This window comes from Salvia hispanica, chromosome 6 (genome assembly GCF_023119035.1).
Source record: "Salvia hispanica cultivar TCC Black 2014 chromosome 6, UniMelb_Shisp_WGS_1.0, whole genome shotgun sequence".
NCBI lineage: Eukaryota > Viridiplantae > Streptophyta > Magnoliopsida > Lamiales > Lamiaceae > Salvia > Salvia hispanica.
In genome coordinates, this window is record NC_062970.1 from 36,969,263 (window position 1) to 36,995,452 (window position 26,190).

General features: G+C 32.7%; 4 protein-coding genes across 13 annotated transcripts; 3 read left to right on the plus strand and 1 right to left on the minus strand.

Moving 5' to 3' along the window:
* The first annotated feature begins 109 nt into the window (after positions 1-109).
* On the plus strand, positions 110-4,065 carry LOC125195247 (homeobox-leucine zipper protein ROC2-like). Its single transcript, XM_048093424.1, has 11 exons — positions 110-231; positions 406-523; positions 1,155-1,322; positions 1,412-1,717; positions 1,931-2,032; positions 2,137-2,337; positions 2,423-2,630; positions 2,908-3,176; positions 3,260-3,355; positions 3,438-3,683; positions 3,828-4,065. The coding sequence occupies exons 1-11, from the start codon at positions 110-112 to the stop codon at positions 3,936-3,938; spliced, it is 1,947 nt and encodes a 648-aa protein (XP_047949381.1). The 3' UTR covers positions 3,939-4,065.
* A 5,112-nt stretch (positions 4,066-9,177) lies between these two features.
* LOC125191766 (protein EPIDERMAL PATTERNING FACTOR 1-like) lies at positions 9,178-10,062 on the plus strand. 2 transcript variants are annotated; one of them, XM_048089177.1, is made up of 2 exons: positions 9,178-9,369; positions 9,556-10,062. In XM_048089177.1, the coding sequence occupies exons 1-2, from the start codon at positions 9,291-9,293 to the stop codon at positions 9,795-9,797; spliced, it is 321 nt and encodes a 106-aa protein (XP_047945134.1). In that variant the 5' UTR covers positions 9,178-9,290; the 3' UTR covers positions 9,798-10,062. The 2 variants fall into 2 exon arrangements, with proteins under 2 accessions (XP_047945134.1, XP_047945135.1); XM_048089178.1 differs by having other exon boundaries at positions 9,196-9,369; positions 9,559-10,062.
* A 563-nt stretch (positions 10,063-10,625) lies between these two features.
* LOC125193495 (ELMO domain-containing protein A-like) lies at positions 10,626-14,677 on the plus strand. Of its 9 annotated transcripts, none has more exons than XM_048091299.1 (10): positions 10,626-10,873; positions 12,098-12,200; positions 12,368-12,477; positions 12,586-12,654; positions 13,027-13,142; positions 13,350-13,404; positions 13,496-13,616; positions 13,978-14,025; positions 14,107-14,201; positions 14,304-14,677. In XM_048091299.1, the coding sequence occupies exons 3-10, from the start codon at positions 12,376-12,378 to the stop codon at positions 14,406-14,408; spliced, it is 711 nt and encodes a 236-aa protein (XP_047947256.1). In that variant the 5' UTR covers positions 10,626-10,873; positions 12,098-12,200; positions 12,368-12,375; the 3' UTR covers positions 14,409-14,677. The 9 variants fall into 9 exon arrangements, 8 of the variants coding, with proteins under 8 accessions (XP_047947256.1, XP_047947253.1, XP_047947258.1 ...); XM_048091296.1 differs by having other exon boundaries at positions 12,098-12,172; XM_048091301.1 differs by having other exon boundaries at positions 10,626-10,862; positions 12,098-12,272.
* A 7,031-nt stretch (positions 14,678-21,708) lies between these two features.
* LOC125195993 lies at positions 21,709-24,601 on the minus strand. The gene is made up of 6 exons (XM_048094326.1): positions 23,729-24,601; positions 23,382-23,602; positions 23,028-23,244; positions 22,636-22,721; positions 22,443-22,534; positions 21,709-22,357 (listed from the first exon to the last, which is right to left on the minus strand). Exons 1-6 carry the CDS (start codon positions 23,822-23,824, stop codon positions 22,116-22,118), a joined length of 954 nt encoding a protein of 317 aa, XP_047950283.1. The 5' UTR covers positions 23,825-24,601; the 3' UTR covers positions 21,709-22,115.
* Positions 24,602-26,190: the final 1,589 nt, after the last annotated feature.

The following is a 26,190-nucleotide window of genomic DNA, read 5'->3' on the forward strand; positions in this document are numbered from 1 at the left end:
CACACTGAAAAATATGTGCATGAGTTGCTACATCTGTCTAATTATATATAATGCTATATTCCTTTCATTTTTTTGAAGTGGGGAGGTGAGAAAAGCTTTGTAAGGAAAAATGAGCGAGAGAGAAGCTTCGGAGCAACGAAAGATGAGCGATGAGAGCGAAGCTTCGAATCAACGAGGCAACAGAAAACGCTACCACCGTCACTCTCCACATCAGATCCAACAAATGGAAGCGTATGTTCATTTTCTTGTCTTCGATTCTCTTCTCTTTACTTAGTAGTACCAATTTTTGTTTCATGATTTGAAATTTTCAATTAGATTATTAATTATATCATCAATTCACCACCGTTTTAGCATATATATATCATGCATATGATCGATGTAAATGAGAAATAATTTTGTATGTAGGTTTTATAAAAACTGTCCTCACCCAGATGAGAAGCAAAGAAATGAGCTCAGTCGACAACTTGGGATTGAACCGATTCAAGTCAAATTTTGGTTCCAAAATAAAAGAACGCAGATGAAGGTATGGCATATACGATTTCATGATTGAGGGTTTTCATTTTATGTGCTTAATCAATTGTGAATCTCTTGCTCTCAACTAAATTTCTTGATTTGGGGGTTTTATCAAGGCCTAATTGGTACATAAATTTAAGACTAATAGGCCTAATTTGAATAGTAATAAGTGAAAGTGTCCAATTTTACTCAAGTTGTAAGAAACATGAATTCAATTTAACAAATAAATTGTATACTCCCTCTATGTCAATTTTATAGGCTTGTTTTGTTTATTATGTCCCAAAAATGTAGGCTTGTTTCTATAAACAATCTTGTTTATTTAACTCAGGTACTAATTTACCCCACTTCAATTATTTGATTAGCTATTTTACATTAATTCATTATCAAAAGAAATAAGAGAAGGTTTATCCTATGATTTTCTTTTCCAATGAGTGTCTTAATCCCTGTTAAATAGTCAACTGGTCTATATAATTGGGATATGGATGGATGGATTATAAGATATCCAATTGAAAAATACTATAATTGTTTTCAGTATTAATTATTGAGTAGAAATGCAAGTTGTCAGGATATTTTGTGAGCAATGTTTAATTAGAAATAGCATTGATATGTGTCTGAAATGAATGTGATTGATTTATGCACAGACACGACACGAGCACGAAGAGAACGCCCATCTCCGAATTGAAAACGAACGACTCCGGGTCGAGAATCTAAGGTTTAGAGAAGCTCTGTTGAATATTTGTTGCCCTAATTGTGGTGTTCCAAAATGTGAAGATAACCAAATTGTAATGGAATGTTCTTCTTCAAGACAGGTCAATTTTCCTTCACATGAATTAAATTGATTAATTATATGCATGCATGTTGATGTTGGTGATCATTTTTGGGGGTAATTAATTAGCAGGTGAGCAAGGCTGTTACAAGCTCTAATAGTTGTTGGGCCCCACATATAGCTAGTGGGAGTAACGAATATCGGGCCGCGGTGATGGAGACCGTGATCTCCGCGATGGACGAGCTGATCAGAGTAGCTCAATTGGGCGAACCGTTGTGGGTGTCGAGCGTGGATCGCCACAACTTTGTGTTGAATGAGGAGGAATATTTCCGGGTCTTCACCGGCCCCAGAAAGGAAGGGTTCCAAGCCGAGGCGACGCGTGAGTCTGCTATGATTTATTCCGCTGCTTCCGATCTCGTCGCCATTCTCATGGATGTGGTACGCAATCATAAAAGAAATTTAGAATGTTTAGCGCCTACTAAAACAAATTTAGAATATTATTTTCTTTTGAAATTTAGAATGTTCAACGTCTACTAAAACAAATTTAGAATATTATTTTCTTTCGAAATTTAGAATATTTAGCGCCTACTATAACAAATTTTTGTGTCCGCTTCTTCATAAATATATTAATGTACCTTATTTAATGGACAGGAGCAATGGGCAAATGTGTTTTCAGGAGTAGTTTCAAAAGCAACCAACTTGCAAGTGTTTTCATCTGGACAAGAGGGAACATACAATGAAGTTGTGCAAGTGGTATGTACAAATCAATTAAGTAAGTAGTACTAGTAAAATATTGATGAAATAAATAAATGTAACTATATGTATTCAATTGTGGTGGAATTTTGGATATGGTGAAGATGAATGTGGAGTTTCACGTTGCATCGCCGGTGGTTCCAACGCGCCAAAGCTACTTTGCGCGATATTGTCGACAACACATGGATTCAACGTGGGCTGTAGTTGATGTCTCTTTGGATCACTTACATCCTACTCTCTTCAATATGTGTCGGAGAAGACCTTCAGGTTGTCTCATTAAAGACATGCCTAGTGGTTATTCCAAGGTAATATATATTTTTTAACATATGATACATAAAAATGTAAACAACCTTATGAGTTTATATGAAATGAATGTTATACTATATATAGGTGATATGGGTGGAACATGTAGAAGTTGAAGGGAGTGGGGTCCACAGCATATACAAGCCGCTAATCAGAGCCGGTCTGGCTTTTGGGGCACAACGATGGCTTGCGATTCTCGACGGATACTGCCAACGGGTTGCCAACGGATCTGTTCCTTTGGACGTTATCGGTTTTTTAGGTATATTTGATTATTATACACTATCATATAGTATATGTATAGACACCCGTGCATAGCACGGGTAGTAAAAGCCCTTATCAAAATAATACTTTGTTAAGTTTTAGTTTTATCATCCAATTGAATTTTTATATTTTATGTGGATTATTGTGCAAAAACTCTATCAACTTAGAAAAAAATATATAGTAGTACAAATTATTCTTTCAAAATTTCAACCCAACATGTAGAATATATAGCCTCTACTAAAGTAAATTTATGTGTTTGTCTATATATGTATATATGTTGGATGTGTGAAACTAATTGTAAAACATGGCAGTGGGGAGTGGCAGGGAAAGTTTGTTGAAGGTGGCACAAAGGATGGTGAGGGGATTTTGTCGCGGAGTAAATGCCTCCGTTGCAAATACATGGATAACACTATCTGGGTTGGATAACTTGAGTGACAGTGTCAAGATGATGACCCGCAAAAATGTGGATGACCCGACCACTCCTTTAGGCTTCCAACTCACCATGGCCACTTCATTTTGGCTCCCCACCCCGCCAAAAAGGGTCTTTGATTTTCTTCGTGATCATAACACCAGAAAAGAGGTACTACTGTTCACTAACACTACATTATCTATATATATGTTCAATTTCTAAGTTTGTCAACTTAAATCAATTTTGAACTCTAGTGGGACATGCTCTTATTTGGAGAAGATATAGAAGAAATGGCTCATATTGTAACGGGCAATGAAGATGGAAACCTTGTTACAATGTATCAAGTCAAGGTTATTCACTTTCATTCAATCCCTAATGTTGCATTGCAAGTAAGTATAGTAGTACTAAAATGATGGGGTGTGTGTTTGGCAGGACACGAATCAAAACTCGAACAAAACTATAATGTTGCAAGAAAGTCGCAAAGACTTGACCGCAGCTTACGTGATCTACGCCCCAATCGACATGGTTAGTGCGGACACGATTCTGTGCGGGGGTGATTCAAGTAGCATACCCATACTCCCGTCGGGATTCACCATTCTTCCCGATGGGCCCATTCGCGGCGGCCGCCCCACGCCACATGGGGAAACGGGGGGATCTCTTTTGACATTAGCCCTTCAGGTATTAATTTTTTCTGACCGATCAGTTTTGGTTATATAACTACAAAATAAATGAGTTATCTACTTTATCAAATTGTATATACTGCACTTCCTAAATCTCATAAGCATGATATAAATTTCTAACAAGAAATTTACATATGTATAGGTTATGGTGGATCCTGGTCCAGATGCAAATATTTCTCCTGCCTCAGTTTCAGTGGCTAACCAAGTCATATGTGACATGGTGGATAAAATTAAAGAAACTTTGATTTCCTGATCTTCATAAGCTCAATTGTAATGAGTCTTTATGAATAATTTCTCCAATCATGTCACTCTTTGTTGAGTGGGGAACTCGAATTGGCTAGCATTTGATTAATGCTACTTTATTGAATGCTTTTTCTGTATTCAGAATTTTTTAGGACCCAACATGTAATGAAATGGCAAGTGTATATTAATAGACCCAAACAGTATATTATATGGGGTATTGAGGCCTACTTATGAGTCTAAAGTATGGAGCTCATTCTAGCATACTGTACCTGATTTAGGCTTAAAATATTAATTCAAGTTATAAAATAAAAGGATTAATATTCAAATATTAGTCCGTTTCATGAATTTTGAAACTGAAATATTGAATTACGAAGTTTCCACTTTTTCAATTGTTCCATTCATGAACAAAATTGTTTTCTAAACGAAATTCAAGACAATGTGTTTATATTCCCTTATTTTATTATTTCTCTTCTTATTTTATTGAAATATTGTTGTTTTTAACATGACGCAGATTTGTGCATGAATAAGACATTTGCAAAAAAATTGAAATTTTATACTTAATACTCCCTCCGTCCCCGAATACTTGACACAGTTTGCCATTTCGGTCCGTCCCCGAATACTTGACACAGTTCACTTTTTCCATTTTTGGTAGTGGACCTCATATTCCACTAACTCATTTCTACTCACTTTATTATAAAACTAATACTTTAAAAGTATGACCCACATCTCACCAACTTTTTCAACACACTTTCCATTACATTTCTTAAAACATGTGCCGGATCAAACCGTGTCAAGTATTCAGGGACGGAGGGAGTATATTTCAATTTCAAAATTCATTATCAGAATTTAAATAAACTTCATAATTTAAATAATTACTTTCCACAAATAAAACTTAAATTATTTTCATATCTCTACTTTAGATAGAACAAAATATAATATTTCCATCAACAAAACGTAGACGCTCGTGCAGGCGACACCGCCGGAATAGCTGCTCTGGAATTGCACGATCTCAACGCGCCGCCGCGGAAGAATTGGAGCGCCGATTTGACCTTGATCGCCATCTTCTTAAGCTTCCGGCTCCTCATCAGCTTCCCGTCGTCGGAGCTAACATATCCTAATTTGTAGGTCTGCAGAAATAATTGCCTCTTTCTGGCCCTATCTCGTCGATAGCTCCACGAACTCATCAGATTCTGCCCGCTCCGCCGCGTCGAAAATATTCTCCAGCCTCCGCTTCTCGCGCCGAATTCCTCATTTATTCTGCTGAATCCAACTGTGGGGTTTCTCGAGACTGCAGAATTCATGGCTGCTGCCATCTAGTTTTACATCAAATGTGGAATTCAATGCAAAAAATGTTTTGGAATTTATATAAATTGGGGGATTTTGCTGACTTGTTTTTATTTTTTTTCTAAGTTGGTGGGCGGAATGATAAAGAGTATTAAACTCGATTATGTCACTATAATTTGGTTTTACAAAAATTGGTCAACAAATGAACATTCCGAGAAGAAACATTTGGCTTTTCTTGTAGATTAATTGTATTCATACTGTGTTGGTCTGAATCAGTTGATTTTAATCATGTGTGTAATGATTGTATGTATATAATCTGTGTGATATTTTAAAAATTAAAATACAGGATGATTCTATTTTATACCCTTAATATTAGTAGTGTTTTTTTGCATTGGCATTAATATATACTAAATGCAAATAATAATTTTGTCACGTTTATATCCTTTTTCGGGAGACGAAGAAACATGTTGATAAGATAGTTTCGGATACGTTAAAACGCTTTGTCGTTTAATTTTAAAATAATAGTATGAAGTTAGATACAATTATATTAAGGCTCTGATTGGTATCATGAAATTGGGCATGTGAAATTGGAATTGGAGCCTATAATTCAAAATCCAATATTCGGTACCATAAATTATTTAGATTTGGAATTGAATTATAATCCTATCCCTCCCAATTCTACAATTTAAATTCCATATAAAAAAAATAGATAATTAGAATTTCAAATTTCTTAAAATTATAAAATTGCATATGCAACACACACACACACCCCCCTAAACACACCTACACACACACGCCTGCACACCTACGCACACATATACATAAGCCTGCACACCTACACACACGACTGCACAAAACACATATACACTAATACACACACATACACAAACATGCTGACCTACACACACACACGCACACACACATACACACCTGCACACACACATATACACCCAGGTGCACGGCTGCAGATACACACACACACATATTCACACAGCTGCACACACACACACACATATACACTCAGCTGTGCAGATACACACACATACACGTACGTGCACACACACATATACACACAAAGTGACAAAACACATCCTTGCACAACACAACACACACCTTCACACACACGCACATACACACATTGCGTGATTTCTTTGAATTCGACTTCATATCAATTATATCAATTTATCGAATAAAGGATTTCGAATTGAATTATAATTCAATTTTTTCAAATTTAATTCCATAGAATTATAGTTTCAATTCAATTTCAATTTTATATACTGAATGGATCCTAAGTTATTGAATACTCCCTCCGTCCCACATTTAGAGTCATTTATTGTTATGACTCGGATTTTAAGAAAGTGTTGAAGTGTGTAATAAATGAAGTGAGATGGTGTAGTGTGTAATAAATGAAGTGAGATGGTGTAGTGTGTAATAAATGAAGCGAGATGGTGGAATTGGTTGAAGGTGGGTCCCTTTTGACTTTTTATTTTTGTTTTGATTTATTTTAATATAGATAATGACATTTTTATGTAATTTTGATGAAAAATGAGGTAAAATTGTATTACCAAATATGGAAAATTCTAAAAGTGACTCTTAAACTGGGATGGACTTTTATGACAAAAAGTGACTTTTAATCTGGGACGTAGGGAGTAATTCTCTAAGTGACAAAGAGTAAAAGATAATAACTTGCAAATTACTTTTCCACGCGTGCAAGACTAATCTGGAGTTCTAATGGGCTTGGGCCGACCATTTGACTTTGGGTAGTAGTATTTTAAAGCCCGCTTCACAGCTAATTATGCCACGTGGAATTTTTATACATGGTGATATTCTTAAAATGGCTTCTATTAATATAAAAGAGATAACAAATTTTCGTTCTCCTAAATTTAATTAGACTTGAGTTTTATAAATACATTTTAAAAAATCAAATACTCTGTAGAAATTTGGAGTGATTGGTACAATAAAGCTAATTAAATGCATTTTATTATTAATAATATAGTAATTATTTTCTATAGAAATTGCTCCTATATTATTTTTAATAATATCATTAAAAGGGTTATGACTAATCCGAAAACCTTGAGAAAATCTTTACATAAATTGCATCCAAAATCAATTTAAACTCACATGGATATGGTACATCTATAGACTAATTAGTGACTCCCGAGTCTTATAGTGAAAATATCATCAAAACCAGCTTCGTATTTTATTACAAAATTCTCAATCTGTTCAAAATTTATTTGATACATTCAAGAAATTTTTTTGAGAAATTTTAATAAGGAATTTGCAATTTTTGTTCTTGTTTTTGTAAAGGAATTATATATTAATTGAATGTCACTTTGCTATTATTCCTAGCTTGTAACGTGTTCAATAAATCCAAACGAATATACAAGTATTTAAGTTTTCGTGTGATTCATTCCGGATATTTGGGGATAAATTGAAATGAAATTTGTAGTATCTCTTAGTTATGTGTTTACGTGATTTTAGATACTCCACTCATGCAAATATCCAATGAAAAAAAATTAATATTCCCTAAAATCTCAAGTATACGTATTTAACTGGAAAATTTGAATCTTCTGCCAATTATTGCAGAAAGAAAAAATGACTGTATGATATTATTAATTATGTGTGTCCGCGATTCAAAGTATTGTTTTGACTCAGAGTGTATATTAAGAAATTGATTGACTTTACGAAAAATTAAAGCGAGTGAAAAAAGTAGTGAAAAGTGAATCTCATTTATATATACAATATATATTTGTTCTATAGTAATATTATATGAATGTATGTATGATCTAATTAATTACCTAAAATAGAAAAATGTTAAGTGAGACTTTAAATAGCAAAGCATACTGAAATAAAAAATATGAGACATTATTTCTCCAATGAAGGGAGTATATTAATTAATTTTAAATTATTTAATGTCAAACAATTTTAAATTATTTAATATTAAACAATTTTAAATGTAAAGCATCTTAATTAACTGTGCAATTATGTATAAATACATATATATATATCACTTACTCATTTACAAAACTATGACGATAAGATGGATATGTACAATTACAATGCACAGGGGCGGAGCCAGGATTTGACGTAAGGAGGAGCAAAAATATATTTATAAACATATTTTGTAATGAGGAGGGACATTTAAAGGAGAATATCAAATAAATTTTCAAATTTTGAGAAAAATACCACTGGAATAAACTTTGAGGAGGAGCAAATGCCCCACCAACTATATATATAGATCCGCCCTTGACAATACAGACACTCGATAAAATCATGAAACATAGTAAAAAAATGCCAACATTTTATTGGCGTTATAATAAAATAATAATACTGGTAAAAAATAAGTTTGAACACGCGATTTATGATATTATGCGACAAGTACAGTAGTATTACTATTAATAGTGTGTGGCTTTGGGTTTCAAAGTTGTTCTCAAAATATAAACTCTCAATTACAAAATATTAAGTAATTTTTATTATCATACTTTCATGATATAATTAATTATGACAAAAACTATAACACTGTGTCACTGAACACTGATTCATTATTATCACACTTCCATGTTATATTGAAATTATATTACAAAACACCATTGTTTAAATTCGGTTCAAGCGTAAGTAATGCACGAGAACCATTAATGGCACTCACATTAAATCAATCACTATACCCACCACACAAAACTCCACATTAAATAAATACTAGGCTTTATGTCATCTTTAGCAATTAAAAATTAAGTTGCATTAATTGGCAACACTCAAATTCAGCCTCTCAATTAAATTACAGTCACGTAAAAGTGTCACTACGCCTTAGGCAGTAAATTCCACAGTATCTCAACACTCTTCACAAAAGTGTGATTATAAGATGCAACATTTGGTTAAAAAATGGTTGGGGCCTTGTGACCTCTCTAGTTCATTTCATGTGATCTTCTTCCATCTCACACTCATTTCTGTGACTTGCTTCAATACTACTTCCTCTCACCCCTTCTATTTATACACTTGATCCTACCTCCCTCTTTCCTTCATCTTCTTCAATCATCAAAAAATTGACCCTAGAAGTTAAGGAAGAAAGCACAGTCCAACAATGGATGAGATGAAAAAGGGATCGACACTTGTGCTCCTTGTCTTGATCGTGCTTCTAGTTACCATACATGCTCGCCCACGTATGATTCTTGTTTTGCTTTTTCAAATTTTTACTTATTGGATTTTGATGGTACTAGCGTACAATGTGAGATTGTGATGTGCCTAATATAATGTTCCAATTTGGGTGAATGATCATGCTCTTGATTAAGTATATATTTAAGAAATTCGTAATAGAAACTTTTTTTTTTCTATGATTTTTTTAATAGCAGATCATGGTCGTCAAACTCAATCACATTATAGGGTCGTACCAAACTTGTTGAAGCATAAACAAGCGGATACACTGCAAGTGGCTGGGTCGAGGTTACCGGATTGTACCCACGCTTGTGGATCTTGTACGCCATGCCGGCTAGTTATGGTGAGCTTTGTATGTTCATCCATTGAAGAGGCCGAGACTTGCCCTATGGCTTACAAATGCATGTGTCACAATAAGTCCTACCCCGTGCCATGAAATGTTTGATTAATTCAAATTTTGAATCAGTTGATGGTAGTTTATTTTACCTCTCGTCACGTAAATAAGTTTGTCTTTGTTTTCGATAGTTGTTTTCATGTGTGAATTTATTGTTTTAAAGGGTGCTTGCAAATGTAGTGGTGGTTGTTTTCCTTCTTCAGATGCAGCAAAGCTATTTTATCTAATCGAAATTTTTTATTTTTTTAAGTTTGATCCATCGACAGATAATGAGAATTTAATCAGGAACACATCGTTTATTTCATTATTTGAGGATTCAAGAAATCTTTTTCTTGTGCACATATATACGCTACACAAAAATAGTAGTACTACTCATAATGAGTTATGTTTAACTCCATATCATTATGCTTTGTAAGTAGGAGAAATATGGAATAGTGTTTTTTTTTCATTTATAATTTAATTATACATACTCACTCACGCTCATCAATAATTTGAATCTTAGACTTACAAATTGAACTAAAAGATCTTAATTAAAGAGCAACAATCCACCATTGCATGAGAAAAATTACAAAATACCACAAGTTCAAATGAAAGCTTCCTTCAAAAAATTAAGGCATTTGAATACCGATTACAAGTTTATGATTATATCATGAGTTTTACCCCAACAAATTCATTAGCAGAGTTTAGGGTTTAGTTCCTTCAACCTAAAATTATTTGAATTCAATATATCTTCTTTAAACATACAATAAACGAAATAAATAAATAATTACACTGATACGAATTAATTAAGCTATACAAAACATTTCGTTGCTGAATCTCTTTCTGTTTCCCCATATTTAGATATTCATACATTCAAACACAATCGAAAAAAAAAATACGAATCGAGCAAATGTCATTGCAAAATATCCTATTCGAAAATTCTCCGTCGCCACCATCATCATCATCAAACAACATCACCACCTTCTCCATTTTAGCAATTTTCACCCTTCATTTCTATGTAATTATTTCATTCCAATTTAGGAAACAGGGGATTCAACGAGCTGGGCTTTCCCTCTTCGACAGAAAAATTCAAAAATCAAGAATCTTTGATTTGTATTTTCACATTAGGTTAGTATGAGGTACTGCAGTTTCAACCCTGTGAAATTTTATAGCAGTTATCGTCTCTTTAGCGGTAATGATTTTGCTGTGCTTTTTCCTTTTTGTCATGCAAAGATGGTAACAAAATGTGCACGCCTTTCTTGAGAGCTTTTTCATTTCATATAATATATGTCAATTGATGAAAACCCTCATTTGTTTTTTCATAATAACTTGAACCCACCAAAAAGTTCCTTTGATTACGCTATTAATCTCCCCTGATTATGTAAAACTCCATCAAAATCCAATCTTTAGGGTTCCTGTAGTTCTTGGAACTGTTTTGAGGGAGTGCGGATTTTTAAATTGTTGTATTTGAGAGAGAGAGAGGGTTATGGAATGATTAAGGTTGAATTAGAGAAGCCAAGCATGGGCTGGAGTAATTATTGGATTGACTTTGCATTGTTAAATTACTTTTCGTATTATTCCTACCTTTTTGTGGAAAAGGGTGTGGGAATCTACTCTCCTACGTTTCTGATGAAATTTAGGAGAAGAAAATGTATACCTTCTTGTGCCTCTCATCAAGGAGTAAGCTGTTGTATCTGTATTTTTTTGTGCTTGTTTTTCATTCTTGTGTAAAATGTGTTTATTTGGCTAGGGAGGCAAAAGTGGAGAAGCTTTATGCTGAAAATTGAAGTAGATTGTGGTTTATTGCCTCTGATTATGTGATACACAATCTTAAGTCAATGAATAGTAGTTGATGGTATGTTTTCCATGAATGAGCAAAGTAGCAAACAATCTCAGAAGCCTTTTTTTCCTATGTTTTGTTGTTCGTGTAGTTTGTAGTAGGTTTCTTAATATCTTTATATCCATTGATAGTGTTTGTATCCTGCCATATGGTCTTTTGCTTCTTTTTTCAACACTTTCGGATTTGTTTTATTAGTGATATTTTCAAACTTAAATATCAAACCTATGTTTCAAGCTTCTCTGTTTTCATATTTGAGGCCAGAACTTATCGATCACCATTCATAGTGTTCAGTAGTTTTGTTTTCTTGATCTTGGATGATGTAATTTCGTGTTCAGTTCTCTCTCTCTCTCGTAATATATTTGTCTATATTGTATTTTCATTCTAGTTTTGCATATAGAACTGTGTATTGGAATTGGTAAGTATGTAGATTCGTGTTAGATTCTGCAAATCCAGGTGAACTTCGATTTAGATTTTATGAATCAGTTAAGTCTTTTCTTTTGTTCTTAAGGGTGTCTGTCTTCAGGTTGATGAAGATGAAGTGTACTGGGACCGGAAGAAACAAGACAAAGAATCAGCATGGTCACATAATTCTGCTCATGTAATATCACAGTTAGCTCAGTGCTTTAGTGAGTAGAGATTGTTTTCACTTCACTTCAAGTTTCCCCATCTCTCAATCTCCATCACGAGTTTAGCTTGCTGTATGAATAATGGGTGATTCAACCCAGTTAAAGAATGCTGCTGTCAGTTATATATTCTGTTTATTTTATTGCTGATCCACTTCTTTTGTTTGCAGCTAATGCTATGTTTGGACCAAGATCGTGGATAGGAGGATTGTTTAGCCGCGCCAACCATAGAAGATCTGGAAGCACACAATTTCTTGACTACACTTTGACCCCTATTCAGGTGATTAGGTTCTCTTCAGTTAGTTTGTATGTATACAGGGTCTATGTGTGTGTTATAGTAGAATTACAATAGCTTCATTGTGGATGGTGGCGTTCTGATTTTTGTCAGGAAGAAAGACTGCAAAGGCTTAAAGAACGTCTAGGAGTACCTTATGATGAGACGCGTAATGAACATCAAGTATGCTTTCTGCACATTTTTCTTTCTCTCGATAATCAACCTAGACAGTAGACACAGAAGGGGGAAGATAAAACAAATAAGGAAAATGCCTAATCCCCCACAAACTCATGGAATATAAGCTGTCTCATTGAGTAGAGATTTCAACTGCGTAACATTTCTCTCAAATTACTGTCTCATCAAGTATGCTTTCTGCATGTTTTCCTTTCTCTCAATAATCAACCTAGACACAGAAGGGGAAGATAAAATAAATAAATAAAATGCTTAATTTCCCACAAACTCGTGGAATATAAGCTGTCTCATTGAGGAGAGAGTATTCAACTGCGTAATATTTTTCCAATCTTTAACGACGTCATAGTTCAACTCCATTGCCAGGAAGCTCTTCAAGCCTTGTGGGATGCTACCTTCCCCGGCGTTAAGCTTAAAGGTATGATATCCGAGCAGTGGAAAGATATGGGATGGCAGGGAGCAAATCCAGCGACTGATTTTAGGTGCCCCTTCCATCTTAGCTTCTTCTTCATGTATGCATAGGTTGAAAGCCCATATAATTTTAATCTCGTTTGGATAACTCCATGTACCTATGTATTTGGTTTGATTTTCTCACCCCATCTACTTAACCAGTTATGCGCATTGTAGCTTGAAAGTGAATTCATTCCCGATATTTCAATTCTTCACATTATGATTCGTATTGGCTTCAGGGGCTGTGGCTTCCTCTCACTTGAAAACTTGCTTTATTTCGCCCGAAATTACCCGGTATGTGTTGTTTTCTACTCTAGTGATGAACTTTTGGAGTTTGGTGATTACACTTGTAACATGGTTTTCGACTAATACGAAAAATTTGAAGGTTGCTTTTAGTAGGGTACGTCTAAAGCAATCTGGAGAGCGTTCAGAATGGGAGTACCCGTTTGCTGTCGCTGGCATTAACGTTTCGTTCATGCTGACTCAGATGCTCGACTTACATTCAGGTGTGCCGAATAATTGGATAAACATCATTTTCTAACTCAATATTTGCCGATTTTCTCAAGAACGGGCCCACCTTTTTGTCAGTACAATTTCCATGCAGATTAGAAGTGGGCCCGTCCTTAGATTAAGAGCAAAGTCGACTCATCGGGTATTCATACATCGTTGAAAGTGTGAGACATTTCTAAAAGGAAAAAGGGCGTGCATACTTCGGTCTAGAAAGTGATATCTGCCTGAAATAACTTGTTTATGTATATGCTTAGCATGCACCAATACGTTTAAAATGGTATCGAAAACTACATGGTATTTGATTCTCATCTGTTTAAAGTCTTGTTTGATTAAGTTTTCTTGATTTTGTCTATGCAGAAATGCCCAAATGCCTTCCCGGATTTAACTTTGTAAGATTATTAGGAAGTAAGTGAGTTTTTTACTTTGTTTTGTTTGTGTTCGTGCGTGATTCTACTAAACAAGAAATGTTCATTTGTGTCATTGCAGAAGACAAAGATGCATTCGACGTCCTCTATTGTATAGCTTTCTCGATGATGGACGCTCAATGGCTTGCAATGCAGGCTTCCTACATGCAGTTCAATGTACTCTCTCTTTCGTCTCTCTCTCTCTCTCTCTCTCTCTCTCTCTCTCTCTCTCTCTAACAAGATAGTAACGTAGCTAAGATCCGTTTGATTTGATCTCAGGAAGTGTTGCAAGTAACAAGAATACAATTGGAAAGAGAATTGTCTTTAGAAGATGTTCATAGAATACGTGATTTGCCAGCTTATAACTTTTTGTTCCATGAGTAGTTATATGTATACTTAGTTCCAAGATTTAGAAGCGTTGGGGGGTTTTTTGTGAAACTAAAATTCTTCGTCATTTTATGGTGTGTTTAGAGATGCACTGTGCAGATTAGCGGACCCTGCCCGGTGTAGCATCTACTGTCTGTCTCGTGCTTAAGCCCGATACAAGACTAGTCGGATCATGTGATGAGAATTTCATCAGTTGTAGCATCTTTGAAATTGAGGCAACGATATGGTGTAACACTTATCTTTGTATGATAGTAGTCTTTTTTTCAGAGTAACTGTTATATTTAAGATAAAATGTTTTTCCCTGGCAATTGTCTTTTTAGAATAACTAGTATTAACCTTCGCGCTATGCGCGACATAAATATTTTCATTTTATTATTTTGATATTGTAAATAAACTAAATAAACTAAGAAATAATATCATTATATAAAATTAAAAATTAAAATGTATATATGTTTCACTTTTATGACCGATGTAGTATTGCTATGTTGTAGACCATATAAGGAATATGAATTCTATATTGAAAAAAAACAACTTATGGAAGAAAATCCAATAATGGAAAGAGATAGTAAACGAAAAAAGTGGATAAGAAGCTGCCAATGATCCGACTTGTTAAAATCGCAGCATGAGTCTTTGTTTAAAATCTATTTTCTCAACTCTTACATAGATCCGATGGAGTTAAGGTAGGCGTACAACTCTACAAATATGATAGCATGTGTCATACTGTCCAGGAGGTCTTTAAATCAACTTAAAAGAGAAGTACCTCTCTTTCCCATTTCTTTCTTCTTTTGCAAATAAATTCCAATTCTGGAGACTGCATTCTCACGATCATGAATGTCGGTATTTATAGACCAAAATTCATGTATTTTAATTTAAATTTTTTAAATAAAATTTGAGTTTAAATTAATGCACTTTTAAAAGCTCTTTGAATAAGATTAAAAAGCATCGGTATTAAAACTTGATTTTATTTCAAATTCTAACTTAAAACATCAATAGAAAAAAAAGCACAACTACCACATTTATAATCCAATAAATTTATATTTTATGAATATAACTGACAATCAATTTAATAAACCGTTATAATCATATTTACGACACAAAGAACCTTCTTCTCATGAAAATACCAATCCATTTATATATTACTAATGATTAATAATCATGATAAATGACCCGTTACAAATTATATTCATTATGATTTCAGTTTTGTATAAGAAAACAAATTTAAAATGTAACCATGATTCATAAATATTTACATTTTGCCCCAAAATTCGGCTTTTATATACGTATAGATATAGAATGAATTTTGAAAGAATAACATGAATTCCATTATAATAATTTTAAAATTATGACATAACTTTTGTTTCGATTTTTTATGCATAAAGTTAAATGTTTCTTTTCGATTTTTCTCATCTTAATTATGAATTAAATGTACATAACAAATTATAAACTGACATTAATCTCACCAATCCCATAAATTAAGAATGAATTGATATTCATTAATTATCAATCAATCAACGTTAGGTATAACAATATGCATAACTTATAAATTGCTATTTTTTCACTTATGATTGAAAATCAGTCATTTTAGAATTATGCTAAATGTGAGGTTATTTGTTAAAATAAATTAAATTCTCATCTTAATTAGGAGTACGAGTTAAATGCACATTTATTAATATTATCATTATATAATCAAATTAGTCTATCTCAAACTTTTCACATAAATTATACTAAATTCATAATTTTGTACATCAAACCTATGGTTTAATAAAATTAACGACTTTTATCAAATACTAGTATCACACCCGTGCGATGCACGATTCATTTTATTTTCTTCGTACTTATTTCATTTTGTGAAATGATTTTATGAAATGAAAAACAATATCATATGAAACCTAAAATCGTAATGTTAGACCATATTCCTTTTTTCAACATTTTTCTCTTTTTCTTTTACTTTTACATTATGGGTAAATATAATAAAATTTGATTATTAATATACTTATATATTAAACGTATAATAATTTATTATTCACTGTTCAACAAAATTACACAATTTTTGTTAATTATATTAAAGTAAATTAATTTACATTTTATTCGAATTGGAATCAACATGAAAATCGCAACTCCATTTTCATTTCATCATCACTTACCAAGAATCATTTCATAGTAATCATTTGCCACACTTTATTTGCAATTATCATTTGCAAGTAATCAATTTTTCAACTATATTTATAATTTTTATTTGCACGATAGCGTTACCACAATGTTACACATGTATTTAGATTTTAATCGCAATTACTTTACATTTATACTTTGCGTCAATTAGTCGGGATCTTATTGCCACTTTAACATATTGAGGTAATTTTCGATTAACTAATTTTGAATTTTTTTTCTCATAATTTCAACGCCCCCTATTTTAGGGCGTATCATTATTTTCCCATTTAAATTCTCCGTTTGGTTATTTGACTTGCAACATAATTAATCTTATTAAGCAATTAATAACATTTCTATTACAATTATATTATTAATTATTTTTCGGAATGTAAAAAATTCAAAATACTATATTTATGTATTGGACATACTTAAATTGCTCATAATCTCATCAATCCAATAAATTAAGAATGGATTTGCATTCATTAATTGTCAACCAATCAACATTTCACCCACATTTAATTAGTCTTATTTCAAAAAATAATTGCTCATAATCTCATCAATCCCATTAAATCGCATAAATTAAGAATGAATTTGCATTCATGGACCATTGTCGATCAATCAACATTTCACCCATTTAATTAGTCTTTTTTTTTTTTAAATGAAATCTCAAATTTCAATACTAAATAAATAAAACCTTCTCATTATCGGCATCTCTTCTTTGTCTCAAAGCCCTCTCTCCACCGCTAATCCAATCTGCCACCCTTTTTTTTGCCGACAGGTAAAGCTCGTTGCCACCGGCAAGCAGCCCTCTTCCCTTTCTCTTTCTCCACTTCTAGGCGACTCCATCCGCACGACTTCTACATTGCCTCGATTATTTTCCTCAATTCCTCGTTTCTACATGTTTGAGACTCTTCCTCGTTTTTGCATGTCACCATTCTGGAGTTGACAGTGAGCCTCATGTGGCTTTGAGTTCCTCACCTCTAATGATTTAGTGATTCAAGTTTTTGAGCTTATATTTATAGAGCTTAATTCATGTACTAAACATGAGTCATAATGAATTTTACAACGTCAACTGCCATTATTTTTATAATTTTATAATAAAGTCAAAAAATAAATTTAGTGCAACAATTTTAATTTTGTGGCAGTTACTATTTTTTTAATGAATGCCTAAATTAAACAATTTTAATTATTGTATAGCAGTTACATTTTTTAATGGTTGTCTGAATTAAATAATTTCAATTTTTGTATAACGGTTCAAAAATGTTGATTTTCCATGGTATCTTTCAAAATATTCACGTAAACTACGATGTGTCATAATGGAAAATTTATTACATTATTGTCCAATACTTATCAATTTTTAAATGTATATCCAAAACTTATAAAAATTCTAAAACATGTCAAAACTCGCGTTTTATATTAGTATAGATATAGATGTGTAAAAAGGTTAATTAAATCATAATATCCCTAACAAATTTGTTGACTCATTATGACATCACATTATTCCATCACTGCATTATGTCAGGCCGGAAATAACTTAAATATTTGCAAAATATTTCAAGTTTGGTTACAAACATAGACTAATCTTATAAAAAGATTTCAAAATTATCATTTTAATGCAGATTTTTTTAATTGTTCGATTACACATAGCAATCAGGCAATTTACCTATTATTTACAGGTTTTTTCAGATATGAGTGCTTATTCCAAATTACTGACAGATTCTATATTGGATTAAGCGCACTAGATGATTATAATGAAGGATATATTTTTAAACTATCAACAACTTTGATATGTCAACTTTGTAGCATGACATGCGAGAGTTATTGCACTAGTGAGGCCAAATAAATTATGATTATACATACATCCAATACCAATCTTCTACACAAAAAATGAGTGGTTTGATACAATCATAACGCAATTTAGGTATAGAATTTTGTAGTGGAAAATAAAGAAAGCACAGATTCCCTCGTGGGATGTTCTCACCTTTTTTATTCATTACGAAAATTCACCGACGATTCAACTCTTTAATGTCAAATTCTCAATTGTAAATCAGAATTAAAACTTTATTCGAATGTTCTAAAATAAAATAAAATAATTATTTATTTGTTAAATATATCTCATCTAATAAAAGCTTACTAGATTAATAGTTCGAAACATGTTTATAATTATAAATACTGTATATAAGAAGTATTACGATTGATGACTTGATGTAATTTTTTGGGGTGGACCAAATATTCTTCCAAATGACTGAATCGATTCAAATCAAACTAGGAGTATTAAATTGGTAAGGAATTTTCAGATTTTTAGAACACATCACTTTTTCCAAAATTCGAATATTCATTTCAGATGAGATTGTTTTTAAAATCACAAAAATTCTGTTTAGTCCCACTTAGAATATATATGTACTATATAATATATATTTTAATTTTACAATATAGTATATAGAATAATTAACAAAATTTGGTTTCATCTTTTACAAATAATTTAGCTTTTTAAGTTCGGTTAGGATTTACATTTAAATTCTTTGAATTTTGGAATTATATTTTTTTAATATATTTAGATTAGACAAAATTCTTGATCCGAAATATATTTAGAGTTCACTTTCTTTTTATTGGTAAATGAACATAACTTTAAAGGTCGCGTCATGGAGAATTTATACCCAAGACCTTTGGCCTCAATTTAGTACCCACTTAATAATTTTTATGTATGTTGTCGTCTATTTCAATGTATATATTAATTTAGTAATTTACATATAATTGTAGTATACCATTCTGACGATTAAAGTCATTAAAACTGATTACTATTTTTTAAAATGGAAAGAAACAGGAAATCTTAGAATACAAGTGGAAATCTTATGATACTGAGATATGTAAAAAAAATCTTAAACTGTATTAGAATATTTTTTCGACACAGGAAATCTACTGCAGCATTGTAGCTAGCTAGTATCAAGCAAATTGCTTGTCAATTCCATAAAATTAGTGTGTGGAAGTTGATTGTTGGTTGTTGCACTTGCATTTGTGAATTAATGTGACATCGTTCATTTCAAAGATAATAAATGTTTTACTTAGGTGGACCATTTTTCATTTATTTTCTATCTCAAGTGGGTCAATTGGAAAAAAAAAAGAGTCAAATTGAAACCAGATTTCATAGTCATGAGAAAATTTCAATTTCTATTTCCAACAACCAACCATAACCAGTGTGCAATAGGGATAGATCATAGATGAGATGCACTTCAATAAATATACATTACTTTTAGTTATCCTTATCCTTTATATTTTATGGAGAGAAATGTAAGAGTATTTTTTATTAAATGTTGGTGGACTTATAATAATTTTTCGATTTAGAAATCGGCAGTAATCAGCCACACCAATCTAATTTAAAATATTCCTTGGGATTTCACATGATTTTTTTTCACAAATCTTTGCTAAAAGTGCGATGAACTTCATTCAATAAATCCAATCTAAAAAGATTATTTAATTTTCACCTATTTATGTTACATGTTTGATATAAATATCTCAAGCAGTGAGTATCGAATTAATGGACGCTTTCCTGCGCGATATTAGAAGTTGTGTATATTATGCAGGTAATATTCAACTTTAATAAATGGACCATTTCCTTCAAGAACTAGCTTTAAAAACATGCTACGCGCCTACAAATAATAATTTTTTATCATAATTTGAAAAGCTATAAATTTAAATAAAGAAAACCTAGTATATGTAAATATACTAGATTATTTTTAAGATAAAACTACATAAAGACATTTTAGTCATATTAAAATTTGTAATGATAGTGAAACTTTATCTAGTGTAATTTTTCTCTTTTATGTGGTTTGTAAATTATGTTATAAATGCATTGGTAAATAGTATCCACATTATTTCTTGTTGAAAATAAAATTGAAGATATGAAATCACATGTGCAGGCAGCAAACACCATTAATCATTGATGAACATTTATTCAAAGTTTCACACCTAGATTTGGTACTTCTGTCTCAACAGAGTCAACACTAAGATTGTCTCCTATCAATTTTTTTCTTTTTTTTTTTTTTTAATTTCATTTTAGATATTTCCGTTTTATGCCCTTTTTAAAGAAAATAATGCTGGAAAAAAGATAATATGTGTCATTGAAGGAAAATATCAAAAATTACAACTAAAGTCGAATTGAAAAGGGAAGAAATCAATTTAGATCTTCAAACATGTCATGAATAGATTATTTAACTACTAGTAGTACTTCATCAATCGTATTTTCCTTTTGAAGTAATATTAACAATCGTGTCTTAAAAATAACTGAATGTACTTATGTGGCAAGATAATCTTTAACATTGGCATTCTTCATGTCCTTCTCAATCTTTTCCTTTAATTTAAAACTCTCTTTTGACTAAATTTGGTAAATATATTGAGTGCACTGTATGTTACTATATTGCTCAATACATGAGTTAAACCATACATATCACAAAACACGTCTATCATGTGTTGGATGATATATATCGATAAAACCCTCACTCAATTATTATTAGAAATATAGTTTTAATTTTCCGTTGTATGTCTGGTAACTTAAAATTACAAAAGGATAAGTAAAAGGAAAGGATGAAAAAAAAAAACTTTGCCATTGTAATTGGATGAACATGGTAGCAATGGCAGTCACTACATTTTTATTTACAAAAATAACTCAAGCAATTGTGAATACAAATCTTGAAAAGAAATGAGGCATGATAATGACAAAATTAACCCTCGTCCCAGACAAATCTGCATTTTGGTGTGAACACGAATGCATCAACATTAGAAAAATGTGGCAACCTGTCCATGCATTGACCCCACCTCTCTTATGGTGTGACAGACTTATCCACAATACTTATTTTTTTCTATTTAAAATTTTCCTATAATTACATTTATAGATTAGTAGTAGCACTATTTATTCAATTTATTAATGTGCATTAATGCTATGACTCATCACGATATGAGTTCATTATTCCACTTCAATAAAGTTAATATGTGCCATTAAATCTTATACCCTACTATTTATCCTTGTATTGAGGTTATTACCCCTAATAGAACGTCCCACATACCCTTGTTTCCAATGCAATACTTTATACCCTACTGTTTAATTTGTCCACTTCCATTTCTTACAAAATAAGACACAAACCGACAAAATATGTCTAAAAATGCAAAAGAGCTGCAGACTTCATCGCCATCACAAAAACACAAGATCTATACATTTACATGTACAAAAACGTGTTTTATGTAACTTCCCTAACCAAAGGAAAATTTACAAGAAAAAAGAAAAAGAAAAAAAAAAAAAACATCGTTCCATCGAGTAAGTTAAACACAATTACAAACTGGTTTCACCTCTCTCTCTCAAGTCTCGACTACATTTGCTTCATCACAAGCCATCTTTTGCAAAAACTTTTAAAAAAGCCTTCAACGTTAATCTCACTTGTCCTAAAATATCAACAAAAACACCATCCCTATCAAAGCTCAACGGCCACGGATGCGCGACGGCCTATCTCATGGTGGGCTTCATAGACGACGACGTAAGAGTGCGTGTCTGTGAGTGTGTTTGTGCTAGCCATGCCGCATTCCCATGAAGTAGTTGAAGTCATGATGTTGGACCCTCAATTGCTTTAGCCAAGAATCGGCCACGCTCAAGAGCGACGCCATCCTCTCCCGGTCAAGGTCGTTCTTGTCCGAGAGCCACACGTCTCCTTGCATCTTGTAACTTGCCAAACCAAATGGAGGGAGAGGGATGCTTTCCCCTTCCTTTCCTTTCCTCTTCAAATTCTCAACATCGTCCCCCATGTCCATGTCTATCATCATAATCCCGCCATTTTAAGAACGTGATTAATCAAGAAAAAGGAAAAACGAGACGATGATGGAGTTCCTTGTTCATACCTTGAAACGAGGAGGAAAGGGTGTGGTACGTGAGGAAGCACGTTTGCAAGTCTCTAATCGTTCTACCAGTGGGAATGTGATAGATAGGGTACCTAGATTCACACGAGTGATCCATGAATTCTTGATTCCTTATTAGCTCAAATACGCGTAAAATCAATAGATATGATAGTACTAATAAGTTTAGAATGCTAACCAGGCGACAGCCATCCAACTAGCCGGTGAAAGATCTACACTTCTTAACGACAGTAATCCCGGGTGTCTTTGAGCTAAGCTACTAATCTGAGAAGCAAAGAATCAAGAAACTCAATCCACAAAATCTAAAACTATTCCTCAACAAGAACATGAAGGTAGAATAAAGAAGCAATGGCCTATATTACAGACATAGACATGAATCAAGAATAGAAAACCAGCCACATACGTTGCTTCGATTTTTCAAGTCAAAAAGGCTTGCCACTTATTACAATATTCCCCAATTACAGTATTTGATTCTTTCATATCACATCCAAATATTCTACCTCTCCTTTAGCAATTTGATCAAGAGTCAGTGATGTCAAACACGAACTCAAGCCAGTTAAACGGGGTTACCTTGTCCGTGAGAGGGACCCTTCCGTAGGGGGACGATCTCTCAAAGTACTGAAGGTAAAGATTACCCAATCTCTCATTCTGGTTCCACAAATCCTGCTCGCATATCCCCTCCTCGGACGAGCACCCATCCCACCTCGACAACTTCTCACTCTCGCTCTCATCGCTAAACGAATCACTAAACGAGTCCCTTGTCTCGCTCACAGAATCAGTTTCCTCCCTGCACCAAATGCAGTCTAATCAAATCAATATATACACATCTTCAGCTTAGCAACACAAATTAACTAAAACAAGAACTCAATCAAATCCAATCCCAAATCAAGAATGGCGATCAGCTGGCAAATGTGGTTTCTTTACCTCAAGCAGTTTGCAGATGAACTGCTGGTGAAAATCTGGATTGCAGAGAGATAGGGCACGAAGTATTGAATTAGATTTTGGCCGTTGTCGGAGACGATCGGAACTCCGGCACCGTAAGCACTCCATTCATCAAAAGTATTCCAAAGATCAGCAAGAACAAAATAGTCAACTTTTTCCCTTTCCCATGGATGCCATAGCCTATTAAGCTTCCTTGTCTCACTCTATCCATAAAAAAAGGGGGGAATCAAACAAACCCCTCACCAATCAATATACCAAAATTGAATTCAACACTTTAAACAATTCTACAAATTGGAATTTTGGGAATGAAGAACAAATAAAAACCAAACCTTTGAGAGGAACTGAGATGGGGCAAGCGGCGTTGTGCAATCCAAGAAGCTTTCGAGGTTTGTTGTCTGCATTGAAACCTTGTCCATGATAAACATGATTTCTTCCCTTAAGAGAGAGAAAGAGAGAATTTGGTGTGATTCTCTCTCCTAACTCTTTTTTGAAACTTGGCACAGAGGAAGGAAAAAACCAAGAGGATTTTACGAGGAGAGGAAGAGAGAAATTTGACGGGATTTTCCTTTCCTTCTCTCTTTCTAATGTAAAAATGTAAGAAAAGCGAGAGAAAATTGTTCTTAAGAAACAAAGATTACTACCCTTTGACGTTTAGACAAACCATTTGCATAAACCGCAAGTCTTTATCAATATTTCCCTTTCTTCTTTTTTATTTGTGCAAAAAATTCAATCTTTTAACAAGATTTCTGATCACCGGAAAAGCCGGGCTCCGATCAGATTTCAACAAAATCCAATCTTTTTCTCTCACCAAACCCCTGATTTTTTTTCTTCAAATAGAAAAATTAAAATCTCACCCATCAAAATATAAGGGAAAAAAGACTAATTGAAAATCCTTACCTAATCAAAGATAAAAAAAAAACAATTCACATTTTATTCTGGGAAAATGACATGCACCCAATTTGCGTATTGCGAAGATGAATTACGCGTTGTAGTGCGTGTGCTGTGTGTGAAAGCGAGCGAGGGGAATACTTGGAAGAGATGGGCAACGTTTTTTTCACGCGAAGAGAGGAAAAGGGCAGGCGTTTTGTGAGGCTGAAATTGTGAAAAATTGGATCTTTTTCCCTCTTAATATACAAGAAATCAACACACTTTATTCTTCTTTAATTTTTAGGTGATAAAAAGGGAATCAACTTTTCTTTATAAAGAGAAACCGAACTGAATGAATGCGCTGTGTTTATGTATCGATTTTCAAAACCTGAATTTTGGTTTATCATTTGTAAGCAAGTGCTGGAATGCGTGTGCTGTGGAAGAGAGAGAATTATGAGAGTTGATTTCAACAGAAGTGAGACAATTCTCTTTTCTTCTATTATGGCATTATCCGATTAACTTTTCTCCACTATATCTACTTCATTCCTTGAATTTTTGTGTCTTATATTGATTTGGATTATTTTATTGGGGTCCGAATCAATCATATTTATTTTTCAATAAATTTATAAAATTGTTTCCTTATTATAGTTATATATACATATTAATATAGAAAATGTTTTAAATGTAAATCTTTAAACAATTATGAGAAAATTTCCATCTCTTTTTACTGCAATTAATTTTAGATGGTGCGTTAACTCATTCCTTTTAAGTTTATGTGTGCATATTTAAAGAATATCACATACAAAAAATGCATAATTTGTAATTGCTTGTACTATACTACTATACAATACATATTGATTAAGTTATTCCACATAGTATATGTTTTACTAATGAATACACCATACTATGTGATAGTATATCTATACGTATAAATTATCCGGGGAGTAATCAAATGCTAACTAATTCCCAATCCAGAACCCAGAATTTAAACATTATGTTGGAAATTTCTCAACATATAGATATAACTTTATCAACATAATATGTAAATTTAAATCTCAACACAAAGATATAATTTTATCAACACAAATCTATTGAGAAAGTTTTGTCTTTGTGTTGATAATTTTAATACATAATATTGTGATAGTTCTGGGTTCTGGATTAGAAGGTTGGTTTTATTTTAACGCGACCCTAAGTTATTCCATGTTGTATATATCTATATATTGAAATTGCTAACTCAACGTGATATATATGTGAGTTACTACACATATTTGCTCTATATAAGTGTAGTATGGACAATATGCATATTTTACTTTTTAATTATAATAACTCCTTAAGTAAGGTCCTACTAGGTTTATTTAAATTGGTTTTAATAAAGTGAAATTGCAGACTCTTAAGTCAAGCGTGGCTTCCATTCAAGTATTCTCAAAGAAATGGTCCATTCTTTCAATAAAATATCCGCTATTTTCATGATAAGATTAAATTTAGTGAAAAGTAATTATTGGACTAGGCTAACTCCTCTTCTAAATCCTAATCGATGCGTAATTAATGGCTAAAGTAAACTAAAAGTATATTCCATATGTCCCATTTTGTTATTTTAATTATTTGCTATTAACATTTTCATTATGCATTATATTATATGTAGATCTCATATTTGATTAATTCAACCCACTCACATTTATTACAAAATTAATAGTAGTATATGAAAGTATGACTTTTATTCTCTTAATTTTCTTAACTCACATTTTCAAGTGGCAAATGGAGAATATGTTGTATTTTGACTTATATAAAACATACAGTATGAAATTTATTTTAGCATGCTTCACTTACAATCCAACGAGCAAAAAATTTAAAAATACTGGAGAGATATTATCATTTTATAAAAGAGGGAAAAACAAGTTAATATAGCGACAATATGAGGAGATGA

Coding starts and splice junctions, on each gene's coding strand:
- LOC125193495 (XM_048091293.1), top strand. CDS start 11,256: ATGGGCTGGAGTAATTATTGGATTGACTTTGCATTGTTAAATTACTTT. Junction 13,617..13,977: donor GATGCTCGACTTACATTCAG/GTGTGCCGAATA, acceptor TTGTCTATGCAG/AAATGCCCAAATGCCTTCCC. Junction 14,202..14,303: donor CTTCCTACATGCAGTTCAAT/GTACTCTCTCTT, acceptor ATTTGATCTCAG/GAAGTGTTGCAAGTAACAAG.
- LOC125195993 (XM_048094326.1), bottom strand. CDS start 23,824: ATGTTTATCATGGACAAGGTTTCAATGCAGACAACAAACCTCGAAAGC. Junction 23,603..23,728: donor CATCTCAGTTCCTCTCAAAG/GTTTGGTTTTTA, acceptor TTTTATGGATAG/AGTGAGACAAGGAAGCTTAA. Junction 22,535..22,635: donor AGTTGGATGGCTGTCGCCTG/GTTAGCATTCTA, acceptor GTGTGAATCTAG/GTACCCTATCTATCACATTC.
- LOC125191766 (XM_048089177.1), top strand. CDS start 9,291: ATGGATGAGATGAAAAAGGGATCGACACTTGTGCTCCTTGTCTTGATC. Junction 9,370..9,555: donor TACCATACATGCTCGCCCAC/GTATGATTCTTG, acceptor TTTTTTTAATAG/CAGATCATGGTCGTCAAACT.
- LOC125195247 (XM_048093424.1), top strand. CDS start 110: ATGAGCGAGAGAGAAGCTTCGGAGCAACGAAAGATGAGCGATGAGAGC. Junction 1,718..1,930: donor TCGCCATTCTCATGGATGTG/GTACGCAATCAT, acceptor TTTAATGGACAG/GAGCAATGGGCAAATGTGTT. Junction 3,356..3,437: donor TTACAATGTATCAAGTCAAG/GTTATTCACTTT, acceptor TGTGTTTGGCAG/GACACGAATCAAAACTCGAA.